Source organism: Elgaria multicarinata, chromosome 11, assembly GCF_023053635.1.
Source record: "Elgaria multicarinata webbii isolate HBS135686 ecotype San Diego chromosome 11, rElgMul1.1.pri, whole genome shotgun sequence".
Classification (NCBI taxonomy): domain Eukaryota; kingdom Metazoa; phylum Chordata; class Lepidosauria; order Squamata; family Anguidae; genus Elgaria; species Elgaria multicarinata.
Window position 1 is genome coordinate 38,210,979 of NC_086181.1, and position 19,537 is coordinate 38,230,515.

At 42.2% G+C, this 19,537-nt stretch overlaps 1 protein-coding gene across 1 annotated transcript; it reads left to right on the forward strand.

Moving 5' to 3' along the window:
• The first annotated feature begins 1,650 nt into the window (after positions 1-1,650).
• On the forward strand, positions 1,651-18,503 carry LOC134405774 (vomeronasal type-2 receptor 26-like). The gene is made up of 7 exons (XM_063137028.1): positions 1,651-1,728; positions 7,296-7,483; positions 9,167-9,458; positions 12,340-13,197; positions 14,467-14,694; positions 16,325-16,451; positions 17,602-18,503. Exons 1-7 carry the CDS (start codon positions 1,651-1,653, stop codon positions 18,501-18,503), a joined length of 2,673 nt encoding a protein of 890 aa, XP_062993098.1.
• The last annotated feature ends 1,034 nt before the right edge of the window (positions 18,504-19,537 follow it).

Sequence of the window (19,537 nt, forward strand, 5' to 3'; positions counted from 1 at the left end):
TTCAACATATTGTGATAAATCTACTATATTGTATCTTCGGCCCAAAATGCATTCAGTTTGTAGTGAAATATAACTTTTGTGTATCGGTCTATTGACTGTTTTTTGTTTGGTTGTTTTCTTTGTGTGTGTGTGTGTGTGTGTGAAACTAAACCTCTTATGAAAAAAAAAGACCATTTATTGATAGAAAATGGATGCAGAATAAAAAGGCAAAGAAAGCTCACACATCTTGTCTCCCCACAGAACTAGCAACTCCCAAAGAGTTGGCCTTCCCTGGCCCCAAATCAACAGCAATTACAGATCATCCCTAGAACCCAATTTCTCCAGCTTGGTGGGAACATTTGTTCCTATTGAATTTGGTCTTCCCACTTAGGTACAAATTTTGTTTCAGTTCACTTTTGATAAGCATTTATTTGTTTATTTATTTATTTACAAAATCCACATTTTTCTTCATATTCCAGTCAAATAGAGCTTGAGATTTATTCATTTATTTTTTTTAAAATGTGGGGGATGCAAGAGAAAGTGGAACTGGCAGATTCATTTACTTACTACTCTATTATAAATGAAATTAAGAAACCCAATGAGACATGGGTTACCATATTGAAATGGTGGCCCTCTTACTGGCTCTTGCCCATATGGCTACAGGGTGTAAATCAGAGAGAAAACAATTCACCCACTCAAGATGAAAGGCTTTTCAACCATTTTCCTGTTTGTGTGAATGCAAAGATGTGCACAGATGGTCTTCCCCCCATGTATACCAAATCCTATTGAGGCCATCAAATGTTGTATGTGAAAGTCTGAATAAGTTTTCTGGCTAAACGACATACTACATTAAATTTGTAGCAAGGAGCTGGTCCTCATTTTTTTGTTTGTTAGTGTATGCAACCAAGACCTGATCCACTGGGACACATTGTGTAATTAGAGGAGAGTTAGCCACTCCCCCACCCCCAAATTCACATCCACACATCCACAAGGATGAGAGAGAGAGAGAGAGAGAGAGAGAGAGAGAGAGAGAGAGAGAGAGAGAGATGAATAAACTCTATTGGCACCAGCTGAGTTGTTGTTGCTGTTGTTGTTTTAGTCCTCTAACTAACTCATAAAATATATAAAACAAATACTTATCGCTACTAAGTTTGCTACTAACACAGTCCTCTGCAAATCATTTGAAGGGGCCATTGCTCAAATTTGTGTACCTCATTGTAAATCCTCAGTGAAACACTAAGGGTGCAATCATATGCATATTTAGACAGGAAAAAAGTCCTAAAACTCCCAGTATGCTGGGAACTGTAGGACTTTTTTTCTGTCAAAATATGCATAGAATTATACCCTGTGTCTCAGAAGTGTCTAATTCAACATCTACTAAAATGACTCTGTAGTCATCTTTTAAATTAACAATGAATCATAGCACTCAAGTGTGAAAAGCAATCACTGTCTTGTGATACTGAATCCTTTTGTTCATCTTCATGGATTGCTTTCCCCCCGCCCCACCTTCTCCTAATTTAGCTCCACCAGTTTCTGAGAAATGTCTTATTTAACAACAGTGCTGGGGAAATTATTTCCTTTGACCAAACTGGGGAATTAGTTGTGGGATTTGATATTATCAACTGGGTCACATTTCTCAAACAATCATTTCTGAGAGTTAAAATAGGAACGATGGATGTGGAAGCTCCCCTAGACAAGAAGTTCATCATTCATGGTGGTGCCATTGTGTGGCCCAGCAAGTTTAAGCAGGTAAGATCCATTTCTGAGTGAGTGCAGACACACCCAAGAAAAACCATCAACAGATATTGTCATGAGTTTGCTTGGCTGCAAATAAATCACTTTCCCATTATTCTATGATTCTTCATTGGAGAAATAGTTCTTACCCCTTCCCTCATGGCCAACAGAAAAGTGCTCCTAGATAGACTGTATTAACTTCCACAGATTGAAATGAGCTAATAATATTTCTCCATTCTGTTTCCTTTCCTAAACTGTGAATATTAACTTTTGGATGCCATAGGCTAAAGAAGAATAAGAAGAAGAATAAGAATAAGAAGAAGAAGAAGAAGAAGAAGAAGAAGAAGAAGAAGAAGAAGGAGAAGAAGAAGAAGGGGTGTGTATCACCTTAGACCCTAACCCTGAATCCAAGCTGAAGTGAGTGAATTCAGCCCACTTCAACCCAAACTCTATTCAGGACCTTGGCCAAGAGCAGCTGAAGTCTTTCAGCCAATTTGGCCCAATGGCCAGCCACTGCTCCCCGCCTGCCAGCCTGCCTGCAGGACTTACCTGCAGCCTCTGCTTGTACCAGCCAGCCAGCTGTCCTCCAGGAGAGCCACTTTGGCCTGCCATTGATCTACTGTTGCAAACTATGGCGCCTGGAAAAGGCCATTTCCCACTACTGTAGTTTGCATCAGTAGATCTATGCCACCATAGAGCAGCTCTCCTGGAGGACTTTTGGCATGCCATCACAAGTGAAAGCTTCAGGTAAGTCCCAAAGTTGGGGGGGGGGTAGCAGCTCACTGGTTTTGAGAGAGAGGAGGGGTGGGGAGTCCTATGGACTCCCCATTGGCCTTGTGTCCAGTTTTCTGGACAGCTATCAACAATGTGGGGGGTGCAACAGCCAACCTGCTTTGGATACAGAACCAAATCTGAAGTGGGCAGAGGTGGTTCCAAGGTGCCTCGAGTTGAATCAAGACCAATTTGGAAGCTCTGAATCAGCCTCTGAGTCGAATTGGGTGGCCTAGAAAAATCACACTTTATTTCAAAACCTACGAATAGCTTACATTTCTTGTGAGACACAGCACATTTTACACCTTTCCCCTTACCTAAGAGGGCAAACTGTTTTCCAAAAGATGCTGTACAAATAGATACATGTTACTTATAATATATGCGTCTCTTATCTGTAGATGGGTCAGTGAGGTCAAACCTACCATATGATTCTCTCTCTCTCTCTCTCTCTCTCTCTCTCTCTCTCTCTCTCTCTCTCTCTCTCTCTCTCTGATTTATAGGTAGGCAGTAGGCACAACCCTTTTCTCTGTGTAATGAGAATTGCCATTTAGGTTATAAAAGGACCAAGAAGGAAGGGAAGCCTTTTTACTGCTAAGATTGCCATCAACGACCAGAAGGAAAGATTTCAAACAAGAAAGGTAGGAAATGCACTACATAGTATACAAAGTATATTAGGTATGATCTTGTATCTGCACATTGGAAATTCATTTCCCTAATATTCATGTTGTTGTTTGGAAGTGGCTGACATGATAATACTGTCTAATACAGCAGTTCCCATCCTGGAACTCTCCAGATGTGTTGGACTACAGTTCCCATCATTGGATATGATGGCTGAAGATGATGAGAGTTGTAGAACATCACATCCTCTGGGCAACAGTGTGAAAAAGGGATTTGAATAACCCCCTAAGCTGCCCAGTTGATCAAGTTGGAACAGCTTGGATCTTATGAGAGGGAAGCAGGAGACACAACTGGTTTCTGAAGCAAGCAAGGAAGGGAATAGCAATGAATATAACAAGACAAGGCAAGCAAGCACAAGTATTTCACAGAGAGTCTCACGCCCCCTCTGGGCAAAGAAAAGCTTAGTTACAACACTCACAGAGTTACACACAAACCCTCTGAGGGCAAGAATGTTTTGGAACTGTGCAAGCTGAGCCAATCAGGAAGTGGGAAACAGAGCTCTCTGGATCATCTTTTGCTTTCAATGGGCATAAGGTGATTCCCACCAGATACAGTCCTCTTAGCCCTCCTCCAATCTGTATCACAACCCCATTGAGTCACACCAATACAGCCAACTGAGTCTTGGCAGCAGAGCTTCCAGGATTGCCTCTTGCTTTCAATGGGCAAAAGAAGGTTCACAACAGAAACAACCCCTTCCGCACCCCTCAGTTGACAGTGTGGCTCCTAAGGAGCTTATTTGCTCCTGGTTATCATGGCACTTGGACCATAGCTAGACCTGAGGTTTATCCCTGGATCATCCAAGGGTCAAACCTGTTCGTCTAGGTGACATACAGGGGATCCAGTGCTCAGGCAGGGGCGAACCCTGGATGGTCCCAGGATAAACCTTAGGGCTTTGTACACAAGTACAAGAACCTTAAACTCAGCCCGGTAGCAAATTGGCAGCCAGTGCAGTTCCCTCAGCAGAAGATTTACATGCTGGAAAGGGGCAGCTCCAGAAAACAGCTGAGCTGCAGCATGCTGCACTAGCTCCAGCTTCCGGAGCAGCTTCAAGGGCAGACCCACATAGAGCACATTGCAGTGATCCAATCTTGAGGTTACCAGGGGGGATCTATACTACTGCTTTTAAAGCACTTTAAAGCACTTTGAAAACATTTTGAAAACTGTATATGCAGTGTGTTCTGGGCCCCAACAGTTGTCAAAACTGTTTAAAGCGCTTTAAAGAGCTTTAAAGCAGTAGTGTAGATTCCCCCCCCCCAATGCCAGTACCACCGTGGCCAAGCTTTCCCTGTCCAGGAGAGGCCATAGTTGGCGAACCAGCCAAAGCTGGTGAAAGGCACTAGGGGTGTGCACAGACCCCCCGCTCCGCTTCACTTGCAGATCCGCCATTTTCCGGATCGGGCCGCTCCGCTCCGCTCCCGCTCCGCCCACTTCCGCTCTGCTCCGCCCGGAGCTCCGGATCCGGATCCGGAGCTCCGTTTCCCCCCCCCCCATAGGCTTGCATTGAAAGCTAAAAAATTATACAACTTTTTTTCTGTTCAAGTTAGAAACCTCATGTTTGGCACCATGACACCTCATGGGGATATACACACGCATGCCAAGTTTCAAAGCAATCCCATCATCCCCTGATTTTTGGCGAATTTTTGAAAATCGGGCACCCCACACACAACATCCCTGCGAGGTGGGCAGGGGAGGAGGGAGGGAAGGCAGGCAGGCATGCAGCTGGCATTTCTGGGGGCATAAGGAAGTGAGCCAAGGATAAGCCAGTAATGCATAGAAAATGGAATAAATCAATCAATAAACAAAGGAGGGGTGGAATTAAAAGCAGCAGTGTTGCTCAATAAACAACAAGAAGAACTTTTTTTAAAAGGCTATATCTGTCTTTTACCAGCAATAGGGGGACGTGCCCGGGGGAGGGGGAAGTAGCTGCCAGTTCAAGACACTGACAGCCACAGCTCCGAGAAGAAGTAAAACGCTCACTTCGACTCAGAACAGGCATTGCTCCACCACTGAAAAGTGACCATTCACTTCAACTCATGAGAGGCATTGCTCCACCGTTTTACTCTCTTTGGAAGGCTCTATGGCCTTCCAGTGCAAGAGAGAGTGGGGGCACGTCCACGATGAGATGCCCTAGGGGAGCTCATCCCCTTGCACCACATCGATTCAGTTGTTCCCCAAGGTTAGGGTGGGGAGCAGTGCTGTGTTTTTCTATCTCTTATTCTTGGCTTAGTATATGATTTCAGGTTGTGTTTGTGCATTTGGTGGGGCTACTGTGTTAAAAAACACGGGGAAAAGCCCGTTCAGATGAAGAAAGAGAAGTTTCCCAGAATCCCAAGTTACCTGTTTTGCCTATGCCCTCCTCCAACTTTGGGATCATCATGACCGGGAGCTGACTCTGCCCCTCAGCCCTTTGAAAAAGGTATTTTTCCCGCCGATTTTTTAAAAACGTCTAGCCCACGACCCGTACGATGCAGAAAGTTGAGAGTGGTCTCAAAATGACCCCCATCCACGACTCTCTGTGCACAAGAATTTTCAGAACGATAGCTTAACCCCCCCCCCCAGTTATCCCCGATTCTTTCCCTCAATGCAATCCTATGGGCGAAAAGCCGAAACGCAGTTTGAGCCCCGCGGTTGACCCGATTTTCACAAAAATATTGCACGTGAACCACAGCACGCAGAAAGTTGAGAGTGGTCTCAAAATGACCCCCATCCACGACTCTCTGTGCACAAGAATTTCCAGAATGATAGCTTCAAAAACAACGTAGTTATGCGCGATTATTTGCCGCAATGCAATCCTATGGCGAAATGTTTTCAAGATGGCGACCGGAGCGCTCCGCCTGAACTCGGAGCTCCGAAAAATGGTCGCTTCTCTTCGCCTTGCTTCTAGGGGGTCCGCGGTCCGCTCCTACTCCGCCTCTGGGTAAGGCGGAGCAGGCCAATCCGCTACTGCTTCTACGCTCCTAATCGGAGCGGAGCACATCCCTAAAAGGCACGCCAAGCCACCATAGCCTCTTCAGCCTCCAGCAACAGAGATAGGTCTAAGAGTACCCCCAAACTATAAACCTGATCTTTCAGAGGGACAGTTGAACAGTTGGGAAAATTTGATTATTCCTTGACTAAGAAAGAGTTTATTTGGATGTTATAGTACTCCAACATGGGGGCAGGGTGAAAATGTTCCACCTGATGGGGAAACATCTTGCATAACAGTTATCTGTATACTTCTTCTTTTTTTTTAGAGCCAAACTACTATTTATGATAATCTTTTAGTATGTAGCTGAGTGTTTGCTTTACGGTAGTGTAAAGCAAATGACCATGGTTAGGACTGGAACCAATGCACAGCTCCCAATACCTGGGGGCTAGATAGAAAAAAACACACCAATTGATACACATATGGCCATGTTGTGGATTGGGACCCCTGGGAGGGGAGGGTTACACTTTTCATATGTACAGTTCTTTGACTAAACCTGGGCAGGGGATCAATTAATGCCAATGATTTTTCTTTCTTTTTTAACTCTTTCCAACACAACAGGACCAGGGGAAGGGTGTGTGATGGTGTGGATGAAGACTTAATCTCTCTCTACTGCTGCATGTCTTGATATTAATCATGAATTCATATGCTTATACTAGAATAAAGAAAAAGCTAACCCACAATGTGATGAGCATAATAATGAATTTGGCTCTCAGAGGTACAGCATAGCATAGTTTAGCTGAGATGTGATCATCATCATATTATTATTATTAATTGCCATATTGCAGAAAACTTACAATACCGAACATGTGAGTATCTACCCTGTCATTATCAAAATAATCATAATTACATCTAGTGCTTCTCAACTTCCCCAGGTAGTTTTAGAGGCTATAGCCAAAGCTATGAACAAAGAGTGACACATTTTATTAATATCCCCGATGCTGCTCTGAGCTTCGTCTACAGTCAAACAGGACTCTGTCGCTCTGGTCTTTCCTTCTAAATTCCTAGGAGTTCTGACTTTGGCTCTGCTGAGTGTGTGGCCATTCCAATGAACATTGTGACACAGGGACAGTTGAAAACCAATGTAGGAAGAGACGAATAGTTGTCTACAATGATGGTCTTTGTTTTGTTTTGTTTTTTCAAAATGCTCCTTTTTGTGTTCTTGGAGCTGCTGCCCCAGGTGATATCCAAGCGTCGAAGCATCCATTGTTCCATCGGACACCCTGTTCCTATTCTTCACCAATATTATCAGTCAGGGGACCTCATCATTGCGGGCATTATGTCTCAGCTCTTTATATTTTCAAATGCCATAACCTTTGAAAAACACCCTTCTTTGGAGCTTTCTGACGATCATATGTAAGCAATTTGGTATTTCTACCATAGCATACAACTGTAATGAATATATATCCACATGTGCATGGCTACGACTACCAGTAATACTACTACAACTACCCATCCATATTTAAGAATTACCTGGCTATACAGCAATTCTATTGTATCACAGCTTTTCCCATTATATTAAATAGGAAGAGTGGCAGGTGCTCTTTCATTGCCTTGCATCAGGTTATTTTCAATACCACCTTTAGCACTCATTAAAGGAGGCTCTATATTTATTTATGTATTATTGTATTTATATCCTGCCCTTGTTCCTCCAATTAACTCAAGGCAGCATACATAGTCCTCCTCCTCCTCTCCATTTTATCCTCACAACAACAACTCTGTGAGGTAGGTTGGGCCAAGAGCCTGCGACATGCCCAAAGTCACGCAGGGGGTTTCCATGGCTGACTGGGAATCTTCTGACCCTCAGTCCAACACCTTAGCCACTACATCACTCTGGCACTTGTCCTGAGATTGCAGCCACACTTTATATGCAAGCTTTGCTTCCCATATTGCTGCAATTATTCATTATCTGTTCTTGCGAATGTTTCTGCAACACGTCTGAAAATAGCTGATTTGCTGAGTATATTCCCTTAAGAATCTTACATCTTCTATTGTAATCTAACCCCTGCCTCAGTAATACAATGTTTCTATTAGAATAATAAATCATAAGTATGATCAACAATAAGTATGACCAAATCTCCATTAAATCTGAAATAAGGGTGACGTTCTGAAGGAACTGGTCAAGTTTGATAACTCCAGTGAAAAAAAATATTTTGCATAAACTTGCCATCTCTGTTAAGGTCATGCATATTTGACCGGCCAGGAAACACTTAACATTTTATTTATGCAGTATTTTCCATTTTTATTTGATACAGTATCTTTTTCTATAGGCTTCAGAAAGTAATTTGGTTGAACAACCACAACTGGATTTAACTTGTGCCTATTTACAAACAGAATTTCTTGTTACTAAATTTTTCTATTGTGAGGACATTGAGTAAGAATTAAACAAACAGATGAATCTCCTGTTGGTCCTTTAGGCTTGCAATTTTGTGCAAATTGTAGTGTATATGGATTTGAATTTGCTCAAATCATAATTTCAGTAAATATTCCTATCAGCAATTTTGTGCAAAATCACAGCTTGCGGATAAAAAAAACATGTGGCCATTCGATGGGTGACTGCAGACCATTTGGTGGCTCCCTCCACCTGCCTGGTGGTGTCATGCAACCAGAAGGAGTCTGGTGGGCAGGGCATGACCTCTGGGTATAGGTGGGAGTTCTACATCCCTAATAATGTAAGCAACAAACAGGCATGGGTCAACTCACAGGAGGAATCCTTGAGCAATGCAGTAAGGTTTGGATGATTCATGATGCAACTCAGGACCAGAATAACTTGATCCCAGGTATTGTGTCCTGCCCACCTGGCTCTGGGCAAGAAATACCATGGAAAAATGTGGGTGCATAGAGGGTAGCTTGAAAACAAACCAACTTGTGGCATTGCAAAATATTATTACTGATCAGGAGGCAGATCATGAGCCTTAGCTTCCAATTTCCTGGCTTTTGGAAGATTGAGCCAAGATTAGACCCTATGTATGAATGAACTGAAGTGAGTAGCATGATGTGAAGAAGATGCACTATTGCACTACGTTACTTTCTTTGCAGGCTAATGACGCAGCTCTACCAGCACATCGTGGCCTTGGCATTTGCTATTAAGGACATCAATGAAAACCCCCAGATCTTATCCAATGTCAGCCTGGGCTTCCACATCTATAATGGTTATTTTAGTGCAAGCTGGACCTTTCTTGCCTCATTTGAACTTCTCTCCAGGCGAGGCAGATTCATCCCGAACTACAAGTGTGATGTTGAGAATATCCCAGTAGCAGTCATTGGGGGACCAAACTATGAATTCTGTTTCCACATGGCAACTGTTCTGTCTATGTACAAGATGCCACAGGTAAGATGTGTTTTTGGAGGATTAAGCCAAAGGCAGCCATGCACAGTGGCAGAGGAAAGAATGAAACAGAGAGAAGAAGATATAGATAGGAGGAAAAAGAAAGAACACTAGAATTGTAGAGGAAAGAAAGGGTATAAAATAGGGATACAGACTTTTTTTGGTAGCTGGAGGTGTTTATTCCTGGTTGTACATTTTATTTATCCTATTATTCACTTACTCCTTACTCCTCCTCTAACTCCTCCTTCTACTACTTCTACTGTTGTTTTGTGGTGTGTGTGTATTTCCTATTGAGTTATGTGTAACTAAATTTAGGGTGACCATATGAAAAGGAGGACAGGGCTCCTGTATATTTAACTGTATTGTAGAAAAGGGAATTTCAGCAGGTGTCAATTGAAGGGGGTGAAATTCTCTCTTCATCAACACAATTAAAGCTGCAGAAACCCTGCCCTCTTTTGTATCTGGCCACTCTACTATAGCTAGTGTAGCTTTAACTGTTGTGATTAAGAGGGAATTTTACCCACTTCAATTGACACTTGCTGCAATTCCCTTTTCTACATTACTGTTAAAGATACAGGAGCCCTGTCCTCCTTTTCATATGGTCACCCTATTAAATTTGTAATAATTAGTTAGGTGTAATGAAACTTTTGTGAACTTTTCCTTCCTTGAAATTATCCAGCACACATCTCAAGGCCCAAAGATGTTTTAGGTTACCATATTTCTTAGATTCTAAGATGCCATTGATTGTAAGACGCACACTAATTTCAGTACCACCAACAGAAAAAAAGCTTTGATTCTAAGAAATAATAAAGATGCATCCCATCGGGGAAAAAGTGTGTCTTAGAATCAAAGAAATATGGCAGTTTAGTTTACTCCACCAGAGGAAGTAAGTCTTTCTCTGTTCAATGGGGTTTACTCAAAGGTAAGCATGCATGGGCTTTTAGTATGTAAATGCAGTTGAAAGTGCAATTTACTCTTGAGTAAGGGAACAAGCAGATCTCTATTTCATGAAATTGGAGATGCACAGCTTCGCATGATGAAAGGAAAGGAAAATCGTTCCTTTGCACTGTTAGACTATGAGGATAACGTTTTAAGAGAGGGATTCAAGAAATCTTAAAAAAGCAAGAGATGAACCAAGCTGATTCAAACTTAGCATGGCAAAAGCCCTCCTTAAGAGCTATCACTGTGCCAATCTTGATCTCTTTTATCTTTAAAAATACACGGATGTAAGCATTTTGGTTAACTTGGAGCAACGGATCAAACCTGAAAACTTTACAAAAGAAATTAGTTAAAATGATTGTTCATCTGCCCACCCTTTGAAATGAGCAATACAAACCTTCATTCCCCGACCCCTCTAAATCTTTCCCAAGCCAAGCGGCAGCAATAGTTTCCTTCCATGCGCTGCCTCCTCCTTCCTACAAATGGCCTCCTTTCTCTAGAGTTTGTTTAATATCATCTTAGGGGAAAGTGTACTGTGTTGGTTTACCATAATTGCACACTTTCAGGCTGCTGTACTATTGTAATTGGCAGAAATAAATATTTTTTAAAAAATAAAAAATTAACTCCAGGGGAAAGGATGGTGCTATATAAATAATAATAATAATAATAATAATAATAATAATAATAATAATAATGGGGCAGGGTGGAAGATTTCGTTGGCATAGTCACGATCCAGGTGAAAAGAAACATGAGATGAAAGAGCACAACAATACAGAGATGTGGAATTGCCCAGTGCTTGACTTGTAAGGAAATGGAGCAGGAAAGCATGGATAAAAATTGGATTAAAAAGTAGGTGTGATGCAGCTCTTGGTCTCACAGTTAAGCCTTATTCCCCCACTGGAGCTACAGACCCCTCAATGGAAAGGCCTGAGGCATCACCTGTCACCAAAACATGGAGACATTTGAGGGCCAGGATCTCTTCTCAATCATCCCAGAGTGCAGGACGTGGAATAATGGGCTCAAGTTACAGGAAGCCGGATTCTAGCTGGACATCAGGAAAAACTTCTGTTAGAGAAGTACGACAATGGAACCAGTTACCTAGGGAGGTTGTGGACTCTCTCACACTAGAGTCATTCAAGAGGCAGCTGAACAACCATCTGTTAGGGATGCTTTAGGGTGGATTCCTGCATTGAGCATGGAGTTGGACTCAATGGCCTTATAGGCCCCTTCCAACTCTACTATTCTATGATTCTATGAAAACATTGCCACAGAATGATCACCATCCCTGTTTCCTCTAACCGTGCCAAACCCTAGAAGCCTGCAGGCAAATGGGACAAAATAATGCCAAAACAAGACACTCTCTCCACACTTACAGTGAGAAGTAGGCAAAAAGACATATACTGTGTAATCTGTACAGCACCATGTACATTGATGGTGCTATATAAATAAATAATAATAATAATAATAGCCACTTCCAATCAGACTATGAACTAAAGAAAAACCCTACTTGGCCCTCAATAGGATGCTGAGGTCCATTTCTACACCTTCTGTTTTCCAGGAATCATCCCAGGATCATCCCTGTGCATGCAAATGACACACAGGTGAACACAGGAGCAGGCAGGGATGATCCCTCCATTTTCCTGGGTTAATCCTTAGGAGTAGAAAGGGCCCTGGTGAACCCACACTGCACACAGGGAGGGAGGGAGGGATCCACAATGAGAAGAGGCTGAAGCAGCTGATAATACCTCAGCCACCCCAACCCTCAGCCACTGGCATGTTCCTATCGCCCAAGAGCTAGACATGGAGGAAAGGCATTTACATTAACAGTAATTAAGAAAACATTCATTCATCCTGGTCAATATACTATCTCAATAAAACATGAAGTAGGGATTGATATCAGTTGTCTTCCATCTCTCTCTCCCTCTCTCCTTAATAATTTCTTCAGCTCACCTATGGCTCTGCTCCTATAAGGAATGACAATATCCAAACAGAGTTCTTGCACTGGATGTTCCCAGATGAAGCTCATCAGTATAATGGGATTCTCCAGTTACTGCTGCATTTCAGGTGGATGTGGATAGGGGTAATTTTTCAGGATGATAATTCAGCAATATTTGTTCAGAATGCTCTCCCAGCATTTGCTCAGAGTGGAATTTGCTTTGCTTTTATAGAAAGATTCCCCAAACTAAGTGTTTCCAATGACTTTGATGCTATGATGGAGGAAGGTTTTCAAACAAGCATCATTATCATGACAAGCTCTGCCAATGTTGTGGTTGTGCATGGGGAAGTTCATAGCATTATGATACTGAGAATGCTATCCCAGGTCGCAGAAATGGAGGATATATCAATGACAATGAAAGCAAAAGTCTGGATTATGACAGCCCAGGTGGATTTCACATCATTTTCCTTTCAAAGGAGTTGGGACATACATTTCATCCATGGTGCTCTGTCCTTTGCAATTCACTCCAAGGATCTTCTAGGGTTCCAGGAATTCCTTCAAATGAGAAACCCAAACTTTGAAAAAGAAGATGGTTTTATCAAGGTTTTCTGGGAAAAGGCATTCAACTGTTCTTTTCCTGATAGTTCTTTAGATATTGAAGCTGAGAGATTCTGTACTGGGGAGGAAAAGCTGGAGACTCTCCCTGGATCTCTTTTTGAAATGAACATGACTAGCCACAGTTACAGCATCTACAATGCCATCAGTGCTGTGGCACATGCATTGCATGTCATGCCTTCATCGAAACTCAAATACAGAGCAAGGGCAGGTGGCAGCAGATGGAACCTTTTGAACCAACAGCCATGGCAGGTAATATATCTACATCTGATTGATGCAGAAGATTTTAATCTCTTTTTAACTGCATATATTTATTGTTTTATACTGTACTAGCAAAAAAGCCCTTCATACGACAGGTGTAGAGGAGCAGTCTGTTGAGGAGGTTAGTGGGTTTTGGCCCCTCTGCTAGGCCGGAAGCTCCTGGCAGTTATCTTTCTCGGAACTTGGAACTTCCATAGAAAGCCACAGTTCTGAGAAATGTCACTAGATTGTGCCAGAGGGCAAAACCTAGAAGTGGCTTGGAGGAGCCCTGTGGCCTTCTATCTTGAACTTCCCTAGATGGCAGTTATTTAACTTGGAACTTCCATAGAAAGTCCTGTGAGCTCAGAATTTTTAAAAATGCAAATAGGAGAGAATGCAGAGGCAGTGGATTGGCCTGTAAGTGCAAATAGGAGAGAACATGTGAATAGGAGAGAAGGCAGAGGCAGTGGATTGGCCTACTGGTTGGCGATGTCATGTTGACATCACCAACCAGTAGGCCAATCCACTGCTTCTGCCTTCTCTCCTATTTGTGGCTTGGAGGAGGCCTCTGGACTTTTATATATAGATAAATGTTTTTATCTGTACACCACTCTGAGATCTTAATGATAGGGAATGATAGGGCAGGATATAAATGTTTTAAAATAAATAACTAAATAAATAATATTGATGGGTGGAACATCTGGTCCTGAACTGTGTAGATAGCTTTCACTCTGTGAAGGATGGAGATGTTGGGTAGTCCTGTAACAATGATTGTGTCAGTGAAACAGGTCTTTGCACAAAAGAGTTGTGTTTTACTTCATACAAAAGGACTCCCAAAGGCTTATAGAAATATTATAGGAACTGAAATTAAATAAGCTTTAATAATTATTAAATAACAAGACACTGCATGTTCTCTGTAATTTGCAGAAGACACAGAATGTGCATTAGTTGGAGAAAAGTGATGAAAGAGGAGAGAAGGGAATCAGCTCTCTCTCTCTAACACTATAGGACCGGGACTTTAAGATTAGCAGGGCTTCATGCCATGAGTTTTAAAAAAACCAACATCCCTTCCAAATATCATCATAGTTGGACTTACAGAGCATTGAAGGATACATGTCCTCCTATTTGTGTGGAAAAGTTGAAGATATTGTTATGTCCCAATATCTTTTAAATTGTTTTTAAAATGAAATGGGCAATGAATAATGATTAGTATACCATTGTATTATCTTCAAATTAGAGTTTAATTTCTGTAAATTGCCTTTTTTTCCTATACCAATTTAGATCCACCACTTTCTGAGAAGCATCTCATTCAACAATAGTGCTGGTGGAGAAGTTTCCTTTGACCAAAATGGGGAATTAGTAACCGGGTTTGATATTAACAATTGGGTCACATTCCCAAATAAAACCTTTCATCGAGTGAAAGTTGGAAAGTTGATCCCACAAGCTCCCCCAGAGAAGAGGTTCACCATTCATGAGGATGGCATTACTTGGCCCAGCAGGTTCAACCACGTAAGGTTCATTTCACACCATATCCAAATTGTTTTTGTACCAAAACCTCCTTCAAATTTCTCAAATAATCTCTTCCTCTTTAAAACAAACAAACAAACAAACAAAAAACACTTCCATGAATTTCTTGCTTCCTAAAATTTCTTTAGAACCATTTTTGGTGGTGATTTTGACTGGCATTTTCATTCAGAGGTACGCGTTGATGTTGTGTAGGTTTCCCTTTAATATTACAGCTCCTCATTGCTCTGCTGGCTCCTTTGCTCTTCACAGCTCCTGATCTGAAAATCCCTATGGGGTTAATTAGACCAGGATGTCTTGGAAACACTCAGGTAGTCAGTGCAGCTGGCACAGTATGTGGTCAGATCATGTTGCCCGCACCAATACTCAGGCGGCTGCATTCTGCATCAGCTGAAGGTTCTGAACAGTCTTCAAAGGCAGCTCCATGTACAGCGCATTACAGTAGTCCAGCCTGGAAATGACTAGTGTATGGATAACTGAGGCAAGGTCTGTTCTCTCCAGATACGGCTACAGCTGGTGTACCAGCCTAAACTGGTAGAATGCACTCCTGGACATCACAGCCACCTGGACTTCCCCAGTTAGCTCAGAGTCTAGGAGGACTCCTAAACAGCATATTTGGTCTTTTAGAGGGAATGCAACCCCATCTAACACCACTTGTAAACCTCCATCCAAAGTAGTTGTTTTTCCAACCCCACAGTACCTCTGTATTGTCTGGATTAAGTTTCAGCTTGTTCATCCTCATCCATCCCAAAACAGCCTCCAGACACTGGTTCAAGAGTTGCACAGCCTCCCTGGGAAGTGCAGCTGGAAACGAGAGGTACAGCCGAGTATCATCCACATACTAATGACATTTCAGCTCAAACCTCCTGATGCCTTCCCCCAGTAGTTTAATGGTGATGTTAAAAAGCAAGGGGGTTAAGATAGAGCCTTATGGTGCCCCACAGGCTTATGGCCATGGGGTGGAATAGAAGTCCCCCAGCACCACCTTCTGAGACCTTTCCTCCAGAAAGGACTGGGACCACTTTAAAATCATGCCTTCCAAGCCCAATCCAGATAAAATTTCCAGAAGGATACCATGGTTGATGGTATATAAAATATCTGAGAGGTCCAGAAGAACCAACAGGGTTGTACTCCCCACTCACAGCTGACACAATACAAAGTTACTGGAGTAATAGTGAATGTTCTAATACAGATGATGATGATGATTATGATGATGATGATGATGATGATGATTATCTTACCTGCCTCTCCCTTTGGATCGAGGTGGGGAACAACGTTAGTTCAACAATACAAAATAAACCAAATACATAAAATTAATTAAAAGTGCATATAAAACAAATACAATATCAAAAGAACATTCAAGACATCTTAAAATTCTTGGTTTAAAATTCATCTGGGGAGGCCTGCCAGAATTCATCTGCCTAGTATTGGCAGAATGTCACATAACGAGTTCTCTCTGAAAGCAAAGCCATTGTACCATACTAATATCAATTATTTTGTATATGTCGATTTATAGTAGGACAAGTGAGATGCCAACATTTACATTATTCTCTCTCTCTCTCTCTCTCTCTCTCTCTCTCTCTCTCTCTCTCTCTCTCTTTTAATGTGTGGGCAGACAAAACCTCTTTCTCAGTGTAATGAGAATTGCTGTTTAGGTTATAGTAAAATAAAGACCGAAGGGATGCCATTTTGCTGTTATGATTGCCGTCTATGTCCAGAAGGGAAGATTTCAAACCAGAAGGGTAGGATATATGTTGTACAATGTTTATAAGAGGGTAATGTCTGATATTACAACTGAAATAAAAGTGTTCTTTATTTTACTACATAACATCATGATGGCTTGTAGCAGCAGGAGAAGACTGAAGACATCATCATCAGTAGTGTTTGGGTATGACCTTCCCTTTTATGGTTTCCTGTAGAAAGAATGAACTGAGAAGTAAAAGAGGGATTTCAGAGAACAAGTTTAGATGATTGCAGTGAAGGAAGGATCCATTGTGGGTTCTGTGCATGTGGCCATCATTTTGTTATTCCCTGCACTGCAGTGTTGCTTGTCAGAACCCAGTGTATGGCATAGAAGTTTAGGTGGTCATACAAATCCTACAACCAATGACAGGCAATTGTAAGTTGTAGGCTGGGTATGACCCATTTCCCCTGCTGTGTCATGTGCTGGGTTTGGCTGACATGCCAAAAAACACTGCAGCACAGGGAACAATGCAAATGGTGGTTGCCTGTCTGGGGGAAAGATAAGGCAGCCAAAATGGTTGCTTCCTCGCTGTAATCATGCACACTGGGGCCATAGCTAGATGGGGCTTTATCCCAGGAGGATCACTGGGATCATCCCTGTGCATCCAACAGGACACACAGGAGATCCTGGGATCAGGGAGGAATGATACCTCCCTTACCCCGGGATCTCACCCTCCACTTTGGCCCTGATTTTTCCATGGTCCCGGGCTGAGCCCGAGACTGTGGAATGGGTGTCTGGGCACTGCGGGTTGACACGGCTCCATGTGATTCCTCTCGAGGAGCTGGTAGCCACACCCATTGGGGTAGGGTGGGGGGAGTGGGGAAGGTAATTTACATTTAAAAAACTTATTGTTTGCATATGAGCGTTGGTGTGCTGCTGCCCCTTTAAGTTTTTTTTTTTTTAAATGGCGGGCACGATGCCTCTGCTTCTGAGGTTGTCACGCATTGCATGTAAACAGAGGAGGGATCTCATGATAAACAGAACATGAGATCTTCCCTCCTCCATCACGGGCTAACCAATAGGTGTAGCTATGGCCTGTTAGTCATAGCATCAAACATGGAAGGATTTTGAGTTGTTCTATTTTACTTCTAGCAAACACAACAGTGAAAGCATCCATGTACATGTTTTCATTGTTGTTCTTTTTTCAGATATGGATGACTGTTTCCAATGCCCTGGAGATCAGTATCCAAACAGTAACAAGGATGGGTGTGTTCCAAAAGTAATAACCTTTTTGTCTTATGGTGAACCTTTGGGGATCACTTTCACCACTTTTTCTCTTTCCATTTTGTTCATCACATCTCTGGTGCTGGGAATCTTCATGAAGCACAAGGAGACTCCCATAGTCAAAGCCAACAACCGCAACCTCAGCTACACTCTGCTCATCTCCCTCCTGCTTTCCTTACTATGTATTTTCTTATTCATTGGACAACCGGGAAAGCTGCCATGCCTCCTTCGGCAAACTGCTTTCGGCATGATCTTCTCAGTGGCTGTGTCTTGCATATTGGCCAAAACCACCATTGTAGTTCTAGCTTTCATGGCCACCAAACCTGGCTCCAAGATGAGGAAATGGGTGGGAAAACAATTGTCTTCCTCCATTGTGATTTGCTGTTCATTTATTCAAGCCATGATTTGCAGTGTATGGCTGGCGATTTCTCCCCCGTTTCCAGACTCTGACATGCATTCAATGACAAAAGAAATTGTACTGGAATGTAATGAAGGTTCAACAGTCATGTTCCATTGTGTTCTGGGCTTCATGGGTTTCCTGGCCATTGTCAGCTTCACTCTAGCTTTCCTAGCCAGAAAATTACCAGACAGTTTTAATGAAGCCAAATTTATCACATTCAGCATGTTGGTCTTCTGCAGTGTGTGGCTGACCTTTGTTCCCACCTACTTGAGTACCAAAGGGAAATATATGGTGGCTGTGGAGATCTTCTCTATCTTGGCTTCCAGTGCTGGATTGCTTGGTTGCATCTTCTTCCCAAAATGTTACATCATTTTGCTGAAGCCGGAGTTGAACAACAGACAAAATCTAATAACAAGAAATAATTAAAGAATTGTGAAGTGTATCTGGTTGAGATTGCTATAGACATGCCACATTGTATTCAGCTGCATGTGAATAGAGAGAGTGTTTTCCATATCATCCTCCCAGTTCTATAAGGATTCCATGAAATGGTGGGGAAATGTGAAGAGGATGTTTAGAAACAATTCTTTCCATCCCCCCCAAAATGGAAATAAAAGCAAGTTATTGCAAAGTGTAATTTAAGCCTTGAGCAGTCTGTCCCCAGTTAATAATACATGAAAACAACATGAACTGCAAATGGAGTGCTCTGTATTTATGGTCTCCCTGGCCCTTCCCCGAAAACTACAATAACAAATGGGAGGAATTGCATGAACTTTATGGCAATAAAGCTGAGAGTCTGGAGGAAGGAATAGTAGGCATCAATTTGAGTTACAGGATTTGTTCTCTCTTCAAACATAAAATAGTTGAGCCAATTCCAATGGGTGAACAACCTTGTTTTCATAAAATCATAAAACAGTAGAGTTGAAAAGGACTTATAAAGCTAAGGAGTCCAACCCCAGTAGACGTAATGGTCTATTTTTTTTTTAACAGAGTCATTATGGATTAATATAGTACATGATAACATTGGAAATAGGAGATCATATGTACTTCAAAGGAAGCCAAATTGCAATTTTATTAATTACAAACAGCCCGAGGGATTACTAGCCAAGCCAGAGGGCCACGTGGAAATATGGCAACCCCGATGGCCAGATTTTCCTGAAATTGCTATCACTAGGGATTCCTTGTTAGAGGAGTTGCAATTCAAATAGAAAAATAAAAAACCCTCAAGCCTTGAATGACGGTTGATTATGTGTGGAAATCAGTGAAGTTCTCACAAAAAATACCTCTGGAGGATAAACTAAGCCATGAACACAGGGTGACCATATGTCCGGATCCCCCTGGACAAGTCCAGAAATGGGGGGGGGAATCCTGCATCCAGGGGGAAATGTAATAATTTATTAAAATGTCCGGAAGTTCTGATCTCCCCCATGCCACTCCAGCCCAGAGCAGCACGGGGGATGAGC

What these genes read in the sequence shown, in the direction of transcription:
- LOC134405774 (XM_063137028.1), top strand. Translation starts at nt 1,651, where the DNA reads ATGGATGTGGAAGCTCCCCTAGACAAGAAGTTCATCATTCATGGTGGT. An exon ending in GGCCCAGCAAGTTTAAGCAG is followed by an intron (nt 1,729 to 7,295) that starts GTAAGATCCATT and finishes GTGTTCTTGGAG; the next exon opens with CTGCTGCCCCAGGTGATATC. An exon ending in GAAGATTTCAAACCAGAAGG is followed by an intron (nt 16,452 to 17,601) that starts GTAGGATATATG and finishes TTCTTTTTTCAG; the next exon opens with ATATGGATGACTGTTTCCAA.